The sequence below is a fragment of the Gorilla gorilla genome, chromosome 7 (genome assembly GCF_029281585.2).
Source record: "Gorilla gorilla gorilla isolate KB3781 chromosome 7, NHGRI_mGorGor1-v2.1_pri, whole genome shotgun sequence".
Taxonomy (NCBI): domain Eukaryota; kingdom Metazoa; phylum Chordata; class Mammalia; order Primates; family Hominidae; genus Gorilla; species Gorilla gorilla.
In genome coordinates, this window is record NC_073231.2 from 144,014,454 (window position 1) to 144,031,823 (window position 17,370).

Consider the following 17,370-nt stretch of genomic DNA (forward strand, 5'->3'; position numbering starts at 1 on the left):
CGTTTATTTCTGTTTTTGCAGGTACACACACACACACACACAAACACACACACACACACAGGTATACATCTGTGCATCATATATGGAACATGGATTTGAATCTCTATCTTACAGATAAAATATCAGAAGCCCTGAGAACCTCCTGCTCAGCTCCACCGGCTCTGATACTGAAGAACGTGGCCATCTTATCAGCAGAAACCAGGTGGCCTCTGGCTATTTGTTTTAATGGTCACAGTTGTGACTGGGTTTGAACTTTCCTCTGGTTCCATGATGGTGTGGTCAGTCATTTGCACACGGCTCTGGCATGGATTTTAATTAAAGCATGCTTGCCTAGGTGAGTGGAAACAATCGCTTAGCAGCTTACAGTCCTTGCTGATGACCTAATTACACCTCTCTACTTCACCGCTGACCTCAGGTCCCTGAACCCCACAAGGCAAAATGAACTATTGATACATTAGTCATGGCTATGTACCCTCAGTGTCTAGCACAATATCTGACACATAGTACATGTCCAGTAAAATATGATGAGGGTGTGAATGAACAAATAAATTCAGCTCCTTTGGATAAAATATAATATAAAAAGTTGTATCAGGAATCCAACTGCTACTGAAAAATCTCCATTTTTCATTTGAGCTATATAAAGTCACTCTGATTCTGTGCAGGTCTTTCCTGCATGCATAAGATTTTAACTTGAAAAAATTCAGTGATTGCATGATTCAAAGAGTAGTGCCTGAGTACGGGATTTGTATATGATGTGAGAGCTGACGAAGCTTATGGTAAGAAGGCTCCAGATTCAATTCAACAACTATAACCCTGTACCTACTCCTTTACTCTACATACCAGAGAGAGTGTGGCAGGGATCTGAGGGGAATCAGCTCTTAAAGACCTCAGTCTATTTGGGAAGCAAAACATGCAAATAAATTTTTTACGTGATGATTTCAGTACAGCAACAAACAATGAACAAGGCCATTGACCCAGCCAACACCACAGTTATCTCAGCAGTTGAGGTCTAGGGGTACATATAGGGAAGTCAATGTATCCAGCATTGTTCTAATGTTGAAATGGGTGTTATCGTTGAAAAGCAGGCTGAGGACTTCGCCTCTGTTCTAGAGTCAATGAGGCCTTATTAGAGAACTTTGAGCAGAGCCAGAACATATCACCTATTGTTACTGAGTGTGACATGACACAAAGGACCCTGCCCCAAGGGATCAGCACAGGATCCCTGAGCTGTCATGGTTCTGCCACACATTACTGTGTGATGCTGAGCAACGCTTTTACCTCTCTGAGCTTCAGGTCCATCTTCTGTCAATCAACAGAGATTCAAGTCCACTGATTTCCATGATGTCTCATCTTTGGAAAATCCATGTGCAAAAATCAATTGATCCCCAGATAACCAAATGTAATGGATACTAAGAAGTTTCTATAATCATCCAGCTCAAGCATATATGTATGCATATATATGTGTGTGTGTATATATATATATATATATGTATATATAGTTTTTATGAGGATTGTTTTATACTCTTATAAGTTACAATTCCATAATTACAGCTTAATTAAGAAAAGGCTATAAACCAGCATTTTCCTCTAGAAAGCAACCTAAAATTATGCAGTGGGGTGGCAGGTGTGTAATAGGTACTCAATAGATGTCTGGCAGATGAATGCATGAGTGAATGAATGTGCCTTGAGGAACATGAGTCTTCTCTTACTGCATTTGCATTTCCCAGATCCTCTCCTGGTAGAATAATAAAAATCACAGCCCAAACCTACCTGGACCAGGGTTATTCCTGTGACATTTACAAAAGCATGCCAGCTTTTCCCCATCCCTTGTCTGGAGGAGGCACATGAGCTGCTGGGATGGGCTTGCCCCTGTCCTGGGCCCTTACCCAGCTCCGTGTGTGGCAGCTCTGGGATGTCCCGCATGATCACCAGGAAGTGGAGACGGAGTCCCCGGTAAGCGTGGAGGAGCAACAGGCACAGGTCTCGGTGCCACTTGTGTGCGTGCTGCATGCAGTTCTCAGAGGTGATGTAGAAGCTTCCCTAAGGGGTGAAACAGAAACAGAGCCTGAGGAATACTGCACCTGGCCCAGGCAGCACAGGGCTGTGATGCTCCATCCACCTGCATCAACTTTCACAAAATGTTTGGAGGTTCAGGGAAGGAAGCAGACCCCATCCTGAGTAAAACTGGAACACGGTTGAAGATTCCAGGAAAAAGAGAGTCCTGAGCTGGAATTGCTTCTTTATCCCTCCAGGCAAGACAACACTGAAATCTGCCACACCTTTGTCTTATATTCAAATTAAAATAATAAAATAGCAACAATAATTACGAATGATCATGAAGGTGATGAGGACATTGGCCTCACAGGTTTGAGACAATCGAGTGGCCCCACTTACAAGCTGATATGGTTTGGCTCTGTGTTCCCACCCAAATCTCACCTTGAATTGTAATCATCTCCACATGTCATGGGAGGGACCCAGTGGGAGGTAATTGAATCACGGGGGCGGGGTTTTTCCGTGCTGTTCTCATGATAGTGAATAAGTCTTATGAGAGCTGATGGTTTTATAAAGGGCAGTTCCCCTGCACATGCTCTCTTGCCTGCCACCGTGTAAGACATGACTTTGATCATCCTTCACCTTCTACCATGATTGTGAAGCCTCCCTTGCCATGTGGAATTGTGAGTCCATTAAACCTCTTTCCTTTATAAATTACCCAGCCTTGGGTATGTCTTTATTAGCAGCCTGAGAATGGACTAATACACAAACCTCCTTTCCCCACTACTGCAGGGTGCACTATAGAGGCCATGGGACAGGTGGCTGTGGGCTCCTTTGCAGAGAGAAGAAATTTAGAAAGACCCTTGTAGCAGGTGGGTGAGCAGTAGGTCGTGCTGAAAAGGAGGAAAAGAAAGTATCATCGTAATGTAGAAAGAAGTTGTGAGGTTAAGTAACCAATGCTGAAAGCACACCTGTAAACAGCTCTGCATGTGAGCATGCAGTGTCAGAACACTGTACATCGTATTTTGTTTGTAGAAATAGAATGGATTAAACTGGTACAATTACAAAGTAATTTGTCCAATGAGGAAAAGACACCTAAGCCTACAGTGCACTTGGAGACCTAGGCGTGATGAAAAGGAAGGAACAGGACAGTTTTTTTCTTGCCAACTCAACAGAGAAGGATGTCCTGAGGTGAATTTCAAAAGAGATTTGTTCTTAGAGCAGAGAAAGGAATCGTGTGGGAAAAGGCCTGGGCACAGAGGTGGGAGTCCTTGAGTAGTATGCTCGTGCCCATCTACTGTTCACATGGCTGTGACGGGAGGAGGCAGTGGCTCTTCATGTTCCCAGGCCACCTCGCCTGCCTGCTGGAAGAAACGCCAGGTGAGGAATTGGTGGCATTTCACCCTTGGCTTTTGCGAGTGAGTCTGCACAGCCAATGACTGGAGATCCTTCTGCCTTGCTTGGTCTCCTTTCTCCTAGCTGCCATCTAAGAGGGCTGAGTTGATCCAATGTGGGTGGGCAAGTCTCCTGGAGTCGACACACATGTGTACATCATCTGCACTCCCAAGGGTGTTGTATAGGCAGATAATGACGAGCACTATTATACCCTCTCTAATCACCGTACCACAATGATTGTCATGTGTGATGCAGGGTGCTACCAATTTGAAAACTTGGATAGAAGTCTCAGGCCTGCTGCCATATACCTCTGAGACTGTCTTAGGTGAGAGACTATGAGAAACCAGGAGAGGGTCACTGAGTTGTGCTCTCAGGAGCAACATCTGTGCAGCTGTAAAGCAGGATGGGTGGAGGAACTGCACTGCATTGTCCTGCAGGCACAACGGAGACCTCAGCTGATGCCATGGGGAGTGCTGGGCCTGCAGAGTTACCCAGCCTTGGGGCAAGGACCAGGTCTGTGTACCTGTTCACTGATCAGTACTTGGTGTGGGTTACCCTATGTATTAGTTCGTTTTCACTGTGCTATAAAGAAATACGTGAGACTGGGTAATTTATAAAGGAAAGGCGTTTAATTGACTCACAGTTCTCCATGGCTGAGGAGGCCTCAGGAAACTTACAGTCATGAAGGAAGGGGAAGCAGGCACATCTTACATGGCATGAGGAGAGAGATGCAAAGAAGGAACTTCCAAACACTTCTAAAACCATAAGATCTCATGAGAACTCACTATCATGAGAACAGCAGAGGGGGAAACTGCCCCAATGATCCAATCACCTCCTCCCTCGACATGTGGGGATTACAGGTTCTTCCCTTGACACATGGGGATTACAGTTCGAGATCAGATGTGGGTTGGGACACAGAGCCAAACCCTATCACCCTAGCAGGGAAGTGTAACCTTGTGGGAGCAGCTCTCTCCAGACGGGGCAGTCTCCATACTTAGCCAATTGCTGTGGACCACCAACATTCCCAGTAGTGTGAGGAATGAATGGCTCAGGTCTGAAGGTAGGGCTGGACATCACACCACAGAGTACAGGGAAGACACCCTCTGTAGAACTTTACCCTCCATGGCTTGCATTTCTCAGCTCTGAAGTCTGGCCTTGGATTAAAAGCTTGTGAAATTCTTTCTGATTTGAACTTAAGACATTCAGCAAGGTTTGAAATCAGAAGACTTGTCCATTTTGGAACCAGAAAACTCAACCAACTGCCCTGTCTGTGCTCACCAGGCATTCAGGGTAACCCATATATTCACATTTCTACAACTTTCCTATTATATTAAGGTTTAATACAGAGAAGCCAGTATGGCTGTAGAAAGTCTAGGAGGGCTTGTATGCAGCACGGAGCACATCAGACCAGTTAGATCTGTGGAGCAGGAAGGAAGCCACTGCTTAATGAAGCATCTAGATAGTCCTATTGTACTTTATCTCTTTTGATCTTCAGCAAGTACCATGAAAGGCAGATACTCTTATTTTGATTTTCAAAATAGAATATAAATACGGTGAAACAAACAAAACTCCATCAATATCATCAAAGTAAACACAACATGAAGTGTCCCATTCCCCACAGCCTAATAACTTTTTTCCTGTAGATTCTTCTGGAATACTACCCATCTATGCTTTTGTATATGTATACACACTTGCTATATGTGTGTATGTCTTGAAAACATGCACTGACACACTTATAAGTTGGAGAATGCTCTGGACATTTCTCTGTTCCTTGCTTTTATCACCAAATATTGGAATTCTTTCTGATCAGATCAAACAATAATAATAGAAATTCTTATTTCCATTTCATAGATCAAAAGACTATGGCTCAAAGAACTGAGTGACATGTGCAAGGTCACTCTGCTTGCCAGCAGCAGAAATTTTGTTTCTCAGGATTCAGGGCTGATGCGAGGTTGTCCTTTCTCAGCATGCCACACCTGCCTCTGAAACCAGGCCTGGCAGAGAGCACATGCCAGACAAAGCTCCGCTTGCTTTGACAGAGGCATTCAAGTCCTGCAGTGTCTCTGACAGCTGTGACTAAGCAGAAATGAAAGCAGAAAGGGGATTAACAAAGGCACCAAATACAGTAGTCATGAATCCCCAGTTGACTTCAAGCGGTCCTTAGATTCCCATTTTCAGGTCCCGCTACCTGCCACTGTCTCACCACCTTGGTCTCATTCTGCAAAGCTTCAGGACACATTAAAGGTAGCAAGGAATCTATGAAGTCTCTTATCAAGTTTGACTTTTAAAACTAGATGCCAATGTCATAGAGATTTTTCAAGGGACACTTTAAGAAAACTTTGGGGAATCGTCGCAAGGCTGATTCAGCATGATTATTGAAATAATAATAAGTCAAAATGCTAATCCAAAGAGAAATCCTGAAAAAAAATATATGGCTAGAGAGTATTATAAACTAAAGAAAACAAAAAAAACTTCCATTCTTCATAAATTGCTCAGCAGCACGACTTTTTGAAGTTGTGCGATATACTGCAGAAAATCCCATTAGTCAGTTGGGCAGACCTGCAGAGTCGGTGTCAGAGTGGACGGGCCAGTGTGCCTCCATTAGAATTGCATGAAGAGCATTGAAAAACCCTGCGCCATTTTCCCTAGCACAAAGCAGTAACATTTTAGCAACACTCTTCAGCAATCTGAAATGAAACCCCTAAATAATAAAACGAGAATCAAGCAGGCAGGCAGATCATTACATTGTGAATGAACTGGCAAATAGAAGGTCCCTGGCCTGGGCCTGCCCCACAACAGAAGCAGGACAAAAAATAGGCACTTCTCCGCTGAGTGCAGTGGCTCACGCCTGTAATCCCAGCACTTTGGGAGGCCGAGGCGGGCAGATCACAGGAGGTCGGGAGTTCGAGACCAGCCTTACCAGCATGGAGAAACTCCCTCTCTGCTAAAAATGCAAAATTAGTCAGGTGTGGTGGCGCATGCCTGTAATCCCAGCTACTCAGGAGGCTGAGGCAGGAGAATCGCTTGAACCTGAGAGGTGGAGGTTGCAGTGAGCCAAGATCACGCCATTGCACTCCAGCCTGGGCAACAAGAACAAAACTCTGTCTCAAAAAAAAAAAAAAAAAAAAAAAAAGGCACCTCTCCCCTTCTGAGACTGAAGTAAGTCCACTGTAAATGGGAAAATATTTGTATGGTTAAATATGGAGTCTGCAACAAGAGATACAGGGCAAACAGTCTGTTTTTTTTTTGTTTTGCTTGAGATAAGGCCTTGCTTTGTTACCCAGGTTGGAGTACAGTGGCACAATCACGGCTCATTGCAGCCTCAGCCTCCTAAGAGCAAGTGATCCTTCCACTCCAGTCTCCTGAGTAGCTGGGACTACAGGCATGCGCCATCACACTTGGCTAATGTTTTAATTTTTTTGTAGAGATGAGGTTTCACGATGTTGCCCAGGCTGGTTTTGAACTTCTGGGTTTAAGTGATCCTCTCTCCTCAGCCTCTCAAAAGTAGTGGGATTCCAGGCATGAGCCATGCCCAATTAGTCTTCGTTTTTGCTTTCCCACTTGCTACCAATGCCACCTTGGGGAGGTTTCTTCCCCTCCCCACACAGCAGGTGCATCACCTGAAAAGAGGGCACAGTCCTGAAATCAGCATCAGACGATTGCTGTTAAGGATTAAATGAGATTATTCCAGCAAAATGCAGACTTCTGTAATGCTCCAGTGTAAAGTCAGTGCACACTAAGAGGAACTTTTGCTTACACGCTCATTGATGGCCTCGGTGAACGTGTCTATGGATGGTGCAGCTTAAGATTCAACAGTGATCCACTGAGAAGCCTAAGAATGAATTTTAACTTAGTGCGGAACTCCGCAGGGACACAGTTTGGTTTGAAGGCAGAATCTGGAGTCAAATAGGCGTGTACCTCACTCACAGATGGCTCCCTCACTAGCAGGTTGCTGAGCTAGACCTTTAACATAGGAAGTGCCAGTTTCCTAATGAGGAAAGACAGGATAAAGTTAGTTAAAATGCTTATGGAGTGCTTGGTTTACAGTTTAGTACTTGATAACTGTTAGATAAGATGTTTTACTTTCTAATTCCTTTATTTCCTAACAGAGTATATATACAAATCAGACATAGCTTAGCTTGTTATCAACTCTTTCCTTTATGAAAATGTCTCTCAAATCTACATCTCTACATCTAATTCCTGCACTGGGCTCTAGATGTCTATTGTCTAAACTTCTGATTGGATGGCTTGCCAAGCTGTCACAAAACCATCTTACATGGAGCTCACTAGATCCTTCTTTTCCCTCTGGTCTTCCTGAACGGACCCCACTTTGCCCAACACCCAAGAACAAAACAGATTCTTCTAGATTCCAGACTTCGTTCTCACTTTGAGCATCTGTCAGAACGTCTTGATGGTTCTACCTCTCAAATTCTCTTATCTCTGCCCCAGGTTGAGCTGTCTCTATTGCTTACTGGAATTATTAAACATATCCATCTAACGTGTCTTGCTGTTCTGATCTTACCTTCCACCTGCCGCTCCTGTCTGTGCAAGTGGGTCATATCATTACCCACTGTTTGTAAGAGAAAGTTCGAATTCTTTTGTGTGCCATTCAAGGACTTTATACCTTAAAGCAGTAGTCCCCCTCCTTTTTGGCACCAGGGACTCGTTTCATGAAAGATAATTTTTCCATGAACCAAAGGTATGGGAGATGGTTTTGGGATGATTCAAGAGCATTACATTTATTGTACACTTTATTTCTATTATTATTACATTGTAATATACGATTCACCATAATGTAGAGTCAGTGATAGCCCTGAGCTTGTTTTTCTGGAACTAGATGGTCCCATCTGGGGGTGATGGGAGACAATGACAGATCATCAGGTATTAGATTCTCATAAGGAATGGGCAACCTAGATCCCTCCCATGTACATTTCACAACAGGGTTCATGCTCGAGAATCGAATGTCACCACTGACCTGACAGGATGTAGAGCTCAGGTGGTAATGTGAGTGATGGAGAGTGGCTGTAAATACACATGAAGCTTCACTGGCTCACCTGTCACTCACCTCTCACTATGCAGCCCAGTTCCTAACAGGCCACAGGCCAGTATCTGTCTGTGTCCCAGGTTTGGGGACTGCTGCCTTAATGCATCACATTTCCAGACTCACTTGCTATCTCTCGTTTTCCTCCAGAGCTTTAGTGGCACTTCTCTTTAGGGCCTATGCTCTTGCTGTTGGAAATGTCTTTCTGAATTAACCCTACACATCACCAAGATGCAGGTCAAATGTCACCTCCTCTGTGACATTCTCCAATCATCCCCTCCTCATGCATACTTCATTAGACCAGTTCTTCCTGTACCTCTCATTCCAATACTCCCTGAACACTTTGAGAGTAAAAAGACATTTTTACTTTTTAGTTTTATTTTTCAGGTTGTCTTTGAAACTGAAACAATTGGCACCTAGATTGCACTGAATACACAGAGAAAGAGTGAATGAATGAATGAATGAACGAGTGAGTGAGTGAGTCATAGCATCCTCTACAGGGCACTTCAATGGCACGACAGTGTAGACTTGATGTATAGAGGCCTGGCCTCAGGGTCCAGCTTACCCTCACCACCTCCTACTTTGGAATCGTGGACTACTCACACAATTTTGGGATTTGGATTAGGATTTCCTAGATTACAATAATAATCATGCTATAGAAATTTATGTCCTATATAAATATACTTGTTTACGCTTTATATGGAATATGTACGTAACCTGATTTTAACTTTGCCTGGGATAAACACCGATAACTTTTCAACATGATTCAAACAGACCCATAAAAGCAAGACATATTTTTTAACCGAGAAATATCAATGCATTGTTTGTGTTACAATTATGGAAGAATGCATAAATGGAATTGGCTTCTAATATTCCAGAGGTTTATTGAAAAAAAGAAATGTAAGGTTTATCAGACTTCAAAATCTATAATTCTACTAACAGTCTAGTGTTCATGATATGTCTGCTGTGTGCCTGGTACTATTCTTAGTTCCTGGATTCCTCTTCTTGGTGATTCAGTGAGTTTTACATTATTATCCCATTTTCACTGATAAGAAAACAGTATCATCATAAAAAACAGCTAACACTTATTATTTGACTCTTAAATGTCAGGAATTAAGTGCTTTATGTGTATTAAGCATTTAATTCTCTTGCCAACCCTATGCAATAAGTCTGAGTACTCACACCCATTTTGGAGAGTGGAAAACTGAACCTTAAAAGGGTAAATGATGTTTGCAGGTCTCATGGCAAGAAAGTGGCAGATCAAGAATCCAGACATGATGTGGTGCTGGAAGCCCCCAGACTTTTTCATCTCGATGCTGAACTTCCTCTTTGAACTGAGCTTCAGGCAGTTTAGATAGTTTGCCTCTGTTCACACATCCAGGAAACAGTCGAGTTGAACTTCTAACTCAGGTCAGCGTCCAGGTTTAAAAAGGAAACCAGCTTCATCAATTACAAAGAAAAGCAAAGCCTCTTGTGCCAGCTGTAGCTTTGCTGCTAACTAGCTGCAATCTGGGAAAATCACTTACCTTTCCGGCTCTTTAATACCTTCTCTGTCAGCCACAAATTGCTGAGCTTTTAGTCAGTAATACCTAAATTATGTTTCCCAGTACTCTGGATTGTGGTGACCAGCTTTGAGTTGAACTGCAAATATTTCTCACCAAAAATTTAAAATATAAAATTCAAAAATGACTTTTTCTATTAATACCATTGGAGTCAAAGGTACCAATGTTGTCTCCTCATTGACATTCCACAGAGTGTATCTGAGAATGAGAAAAAGGGAGCAGAAGCTGCTGGGCTGGAACTGAGGGGTGGGCATAGGAGTGGGAAGGCAATTGAGAAACCTGGTCAAGGTCATGTTCTGACTCAGGTATCTGCTCCATTATGCATGTATGTACTTGCTGCCCTCCCCCTTCACACAGCTCCAGCAGCACCTCCATCTACACACAGCTCAGCATCACCTCGACCTATGCAAGACTCCAGCATCCCCGTCACCTACACACAGCTCCAGCATCCCCGCCATCTATGCATAGTTCAGCATCCTCTCCACATACCCAGGGCTCCAGCATCACCTCCACCTACACACAGCTCCAGCAGCACCTCCACCCACGCACAGTTCAGTATCACCTCCACCTCTGCAAGGCTCCAGCATCCCCTTCACTACCCACAACTGTCTCATCCCCTCCACCTACACACAGCTCTATCATCCCCTCCACCTACCCACAGCTCTATCATCCCCTCCATCTACACACAACTCCAGCATCCCCTCCACCTAGCCACAACTCTATCATCCCCTCCATCTATGCACAGCTCTATCATCCCCTCCACATACACACAACTCTATCATCCCCTCCACCTACCCACAGCTCTATCATCCCCTCCACCTACCCACAGCTCTATCATCCCCTCCACCTACCCACAGCTCTATCATCCCCTCCATCTACACACAACTCCAGCATCCCCTCCACCTACACACAACTCCAGCATCCCCTCCACCTACACACAACTCTATCATCCCCTCCATCTACACACAACTCCAGCATCCCCTCCACTTACACACAGCTCTATCATCCCCTCCACCTACACACAACTCTATCATCCCCTCCATCTACCCACAGCTCTATCATCCCCTCCACCTACCCACAGCTCTATCATCCCCTCCACCTACTCACAGCTCTATCATCCCCTCCACCTACCCACAGCTCTATCATCCCCTCCATCTACACGCAACTCCAGCATCCCCTCCACCTACCCACAACTCTATCATCCCCTCCATCTATGCACAGCTCTATCATCCCCTCCACCTACCCACAGCTCTATCATCCCCTCCACCTATCCACAGCTCTATCATCCCCTCCACCTACACACAACTCTATCATCCCCTCCACCTACCCACAACTCTATCATCCCCTCCTTCTATGCACAGCTCTATCATCCCCTCCACCTACCCACAGCTCTATCATCCCCTCCACCTACACACAACTCCAGCATCCCCTCCACCTACACACAGCTCTATCATCCCCTCCACCTACCCACAGCTCTATCATCCCCTCCATCTACACGCAACTCTGGCATCCCCTCCACCCACACACAACTCTATCATCCCCTCTACCTACACACAACTCCAGCATCCCCTCCACCTACCCACAACTCTATCATCCCCTCCATCTATGCACAGCTCTATCATCCCCTCCACCTACACACAACTCCAGCATCCTCACCACCTATGCATGGCTCCAGCATCAAAAGATCCTACAAGCAAGTGTTGAGTGATCACAGACACATCTATATGGCTCTGTCCACATGAGAAATAAACTCAGTTTTGTGTTCCTCTCCTTCTATAAATTTGTTGTATTACTGTGTCCCTCATGGAAATCAGGGAGAAAATATTGATCATCTTCTATTCTCAGCTACTTTTACATAGATGGCAATAACTCTGTGTGGTTGACTGAAATAATGCTTTTTTTTTTTTTTTTGAGACTTGTCTCGCTTTGTTGCCCAGGCTGGAGTTCAGTTGTACAATTTCAGCCCACTGCAACCTCTGCCTCCTGGGTTCCAGTGCTCCAGCCTCCGAACTAGCTGGGATTACAGGCTCCCGTCACCACAACAGGCTAATTTTTGTATTTTTTAGGAGAGATGGAGTTTCATCATGTTGGTCAGGCTGGTCTTGAACTCCCGACCTCAAATGATCTGCCCACCTCGGCCTCCCAAAATGCTGGGATTACAGGCATGAGTCACCGCGCCCCACCTGAAACAATACTTTAAGAAGATGAGGGTCTCTGTGAAGCTTGAGAGATGCCTTCAGCTTTCTGAAGGCTCCTGAGGGACAGCTCATTGCATAAGATCCCACAGAGTGGAGCTAGAGCCAATGGATGGATGTCATAGGAAGGCACATACTGTGGGTGAGAAGGCTAATTTTCCACTCTTAAAGTCTTTTCAACACGGAGGGACATGCATTAGCATAATAATCCTGGCCTTTCTCTGCCCATTTATTGGGCAAATGTTGAGTTTTGAATAAGAAACAGGTCTGCCTTGTTCTCCCTCAAAGGCGTTAATCTCCATCACTCTCGGCCCTGGGGTAGCCTGGTGAAGGAGGCATCCTGCAAGGGAGGCTGGTAGCTGATAGCACTGCCATACCAGGGTGGGTAAGTAGTTAAATCCAGGGCTGACGACTCATGTATCTTTTTTGCCCAAAGACATAAACAAAAATCTGCAATTTGTCCTATCCAATTGGTTCAGCACTCATTTGGGGAAAAGAAGGTATTGTTTTTCAGTGCTGCTTCACACCCAACTTCAGATTCCATCTCCTTGGATGATGAGGCCACTGAGGTTATCACCACTCCACTGTGGACAGACTGCCTCAGAAGCCTCCTATCACCCAGGGTGCTCAGGAATTGAGGTTGGGGGTGGCACACAGGAGAGTCTGTCAGTGCTGGGTAGAGAGTTCGAATAGGTCCGTGAGTGGTGTTCCCATTTCAACAAATCTGTTTCGTTTATAGCAGTTTTATATGCTGGATTCTAAAAATTAAAAAAAAAAGTTTGAAAATCATTAGACTAAATGAATACCTCTGGAAGTCTTAGCTATTCCATTGTGATCCAGAAGGCAGGTATGAATTATGTGGCTGAAAATCAGACCTCAACAATCTTTTTGCTCATAGTTTTCATTTCTTATTCCTAAATATTGTTTTCTTTCCTCTCTGTTTCTAAGTCTTGTTTTATCAGCATTTTAAAAAAATATTCTTTCTGATCCAGTTTATTTCAAAATGATTGCAAGGTGATTTTTAAAAATATATTTTGTGAGGCAAAGAAACAGAGTCCCACAAAAACATCAGCAGATGTAGAATTAGAGGAAAGATCCAGGGTCAAGTCCAGGCTTTGCTCCTCCCTTTGGACAGAGACTTTGCTGCCCTCAGAGGGCAAGAATGAGGATAAAGTGGAAAGAGTTCTTTGCCATCATAAAGCATGACAAACATTAGTCTTCTGATTATGATTATTATTGGTAGGAATTCCATATGAATCCTTCCACTGGTGTACTTAAGTGATTTTTATTTAGTAAACTAGTAAATTAGTCAATTCTTATATTGCCAAGAGATTTTGACCTATTCAGAACTTTTAAAAAAATCTCATTATTAGTTAGATAAGTTGATATATTGACTATGAATAATTCATAACCATCTTATAAATTACCTTAATACCTATGATACATGTTGCATGAATACATAAGTTGTTGTTATTAATCTCTTTGACTTTAGAGAACTATATTTTCATATTAGAAGCATTGTGGTTGGGTTTCTGTATATTCCTCAGCAATCAATGGGGTCAGTCCCATTTATCATCATGATCCTAATTGCTGGGTTTTTTTGGTGCTTCCTGTGTGCCCATCACTGCGGTGAACACTTGAGGTCTAGAGGTTAATGAATACTGTCCTCACCTGGAGGCGAATATACCCAAAATGAAGAAATCTGGGTCACAAACACATAATTGCAGCACAATACGGTAAGTATGATACCAGAGGAAACCATAGGATGTAGAGAGTGTGAGATAGGGCACACACAGGCATTGAACACGTAGGGGTAGAAAAAGGCTTTCTGGACAGATGCTGCTGCAGTTGGATCTTGAAGGCATAGGTAGATACATAAGGAATAAGAGGAGGGCGTGACAAGCACAGAAGCCATCATAAACAAGGGCATAGAGTGAGTAAAATAACAAAGTGCAGGGAGATAGAATGTGGGCTGCCAGATGTGGGCTGCCAGAGTCCAGGAGAGAAGCAGGAGATGAAGCTCAATGGACAGACTGAATCAGGTCAGGTCATGGAGAGCCAGGCATAGCATGTTGATCAAGAATCAATTCCTAGGAAACTAGCAACATATTAGCTATGTCCAAACCATGTGATAGTGTGCCCTTCAGGGAGTACAGGGAGGCCTTTCTCTGTGACTCTGGCTTCTCACTGGCTCTGGTTTCTGGTCCCTCAAACCCTTAGGAAAGTTGTAACCATGGTATAAATTTTACGTAAGTGGAATGGGCCCAGAGAGGTTAAGTCAATGGCCCCCAGTCCCACATTTGCTAAGATACAAATGTAGAATTCCAAAATAGCACAGCCTGGCTCAAAAGCCAAGCTCTTTATCCCACATGGGACTATTCTGAATTCACCAGAATTAAAGTCCCCAAATAGAAAGGTGGCTTCTCAACTGAGGGCAAGACAATGAGAAAAGAGATAATGAAAATAGCAAGAGTAAGAAGAAACGGCCATCAGATAAATAGGATTAATTACATAGACTGTGAAGGCTCAAGCAATGATTACTCCCATCTCTGAGAGGCTAGTCCAAGATCATCAAATCAGACATGTCTGCAGAATAAGTAAGCTATCAGTCTCAGTGCCTCTGGACATTGTGACCATTGTGTCTGTTTCTACTTTGAAAGTTGCAGCGGTTCACTATGGTTCCTTAGAGATTTAAAATTTTATGCTTTTCTGATTTTAATTATACAAGGCATTAAATTCCTCCAGCTGACACTGGGGCAGGCACAGAGTCAGCAGCTATGAGTCTCTTATTGTGAGTTATAAGATCTCTTGTATGAATTTGGTCTTTGTCTCTCCCCCTAGTACTCTTGATGGGTGTATTAGTTCATTCTTGCATTGCTATAACAAACTCCCTGAGACTGGGTAATTTATGAAGAAAAGAGGTTTAATTGACTCAAAAGTTTGGCAGGCTTAACAGGAAGCACGACTGGGGGCACTCAGGAAATTTACAATCATGGTGGAAGGTGAAGGGGAAGCAAGCATGTTCTTCACATCGTGGCAGAAGAGACAGAGAGAGTAAGGGAGGGAAGCACCACACACTTCTAAACCATCAGATCTTGTGAGAACTCACTATCATGAGAACAGCATGGGAGAAATCCATCCCTATGATCCAATCACTTCCCACCAGGTCCCTCCCCCTAGCATTGGGAATTATAATTCGACATGAGATTTGGGGGCAGACACAGAGTCAAACCATATCAATAGGCTTTCTACATATGGTGCATTCTGTAGGGAATCCAGAAAGTGTATCAGAACAAACAAGCATAGGAAACATATTCTATGTTCTGATACCAAGCATACACACACTCATGTAGCCCCTCATAAACTTCCTTACCTGAGCCTCACAGGGCATTCAGAATCATATTCAGTGTGGGGTGGGGAAGCAGGTGGCCTTTCTGTCTCAAAATTGGACCATCAGTATGGGGCATGGCTGTGATTTGAATGAGGTGTACCTGATCCCAGAGCCATGCTCCTAATCACCACCAATTTTGCCATTCTATAAAAGATGCTCCGTGCTAATGTTAGCTCTCTTGGCTCCTGCAGAAAACAGATCAGGCTGTTCTAAGGGATCACTAAGCCACATGGGAGACCACTTAGTGCACCCTGTCATAGGAGAATATTTAATTCTTTAGGAAAGCAGCTCAAAATAGGTCTGGCTTTTATTTAAATAACTATAGCAATCATAGAAACCAAAATAATAGTATTTGCATAATAAATCATAGTTTACCTGGGACTTTAAGATCAGCTCTATAGGGTTTGTATTACTATTAGTCCCGTTCTACAGATGCAGCGACAGAGGGGTGGATCTCTCAGACAGTGTCAAGAATCAACAGTTTCCTACAAAATCATTTATCAAAATTAATAGCTCACAAATAATCTGAGCACATTTTAAGTAAAATTTGGATCATATCAACAACCATGTTACATTCAAATGTCATTGCATGGTTTTGGTAGCTGCATTTGCATAGGGTTTAAGATCAAGTTGTTAAACATATGGCCATGCTGAAGTGACAGTATTGATATTGCATTGCAACATTCTAAAATTGAGACTAGGGCATTTGACTTCTATTTAATGCTGCTCTGCACTTATTGACTGTTTGTTATCTGCTAGTATGCTGCTGAATGCTGTGAACACCTTCTATATGGCATATACCATGGATGTATATGCAGCACTTCTGCAATCATTTATTGCCTCCACTATAAAATAGCAATTAGAAGTCTGGGCATGGTGGCTCACTCCTGTAATCCCAGCACTTTGGGAGGCCGAGGCAGGTGTATCACCCAAGGTCAGGAGTTCAAGACCAGCCTGGCCAACATGGTGAAACCTCGTCTCTACTAAAAATACAAAAATTAGCCAGGCGTAGTTGTGCACACCTGTAATCTCAGCTACTCAGGAGGCTGAGGCAGGGCAATCACCTGAACTTGGGAGGTGGAGGTTGCAGTGAGCTGAGATAGAGCCACTGCACTCCACCCTTGCTGACAGAAAGAGATTGTCTCAAATAAATAAATACAATAAAATAGCAATAATAATAGCAATTACCTATTAGCAACGTGGTGAGGAGCAACTAGGGCAGATAATGTAACCAAGATGCTTAAGGGAGAGTCTGACAAAGGATGGACACCTGGCACAAAATAGGTATCTGTGCTATGAGTACATAGAAGAAAGGTATGCAGCCCTCACTGCAGGTGTAGGGGGAGTGATGGCCCTCAGGAAGAACTCTAAAGTAGAAAGAGGGATGCTTTAGAGGACTCAGCAGATAGAGTGATGTTGCTGGCCGTCACACTGGCAACCGTACTACACAAATCTTGCCCCGCTTTTCCCTGCTCTGAAGAGACTGAGGCACAAAAAGGAAATAAGAGGGAAAAAGGAAATAAGAGGGAACTAAAGCCTCGTTTTCCTGCAGTCTCACAAACACAGCTGCCCCTCTGCCTTTTGCTTTTCAGGATTATAGACAGATGATATGCATAGGCCATTTCACAATTGGATTTGCTCACAATGACTCTGCAGACAGCAGATTCTTTAATTAAGGCAACTGAAGTCAACACATCATTCCAGTGTGGAGAATACTTAACAATCCACATTTGAAAATGCTGAATCTATCTATTAAAACATTTATAGATGGCACTTTCATTTTCTAGCATTTTA

At 43.6% G+C, this 17,370-nt stretch overlaps 1 protein-coding gene across 4 annotated transcripts in view; it reads right to left on the bottom strand.

Annotated features, from left to right (window-relative positions):
- FAM135B (family with sequence similarity 135 member B) overlaps positions 1–17,370 on the bottom strand; it is a 364,542-nt gene that overhangs the window by 63,017 nt on the left and 284,155 nt on the right. For 3 of the 4 annotated variants that reach the window (XM_019032899.4, XM_063709528.1, XM_063709529.1), the window contains exon 8: positions 1,887–2,040. In XM_019032899.4, coding sequence (XP_018888444.4) covers positions 1,887–2,040 — 154 coding nt within the window. Of the gene's footprint in view, positions 1–1,886; positions 2,041–7,305; positions 7,937–17,370 lie in introns of those variants that run through there. The other variant, XM_055348039.2, reaches the window with a different exon arrangement.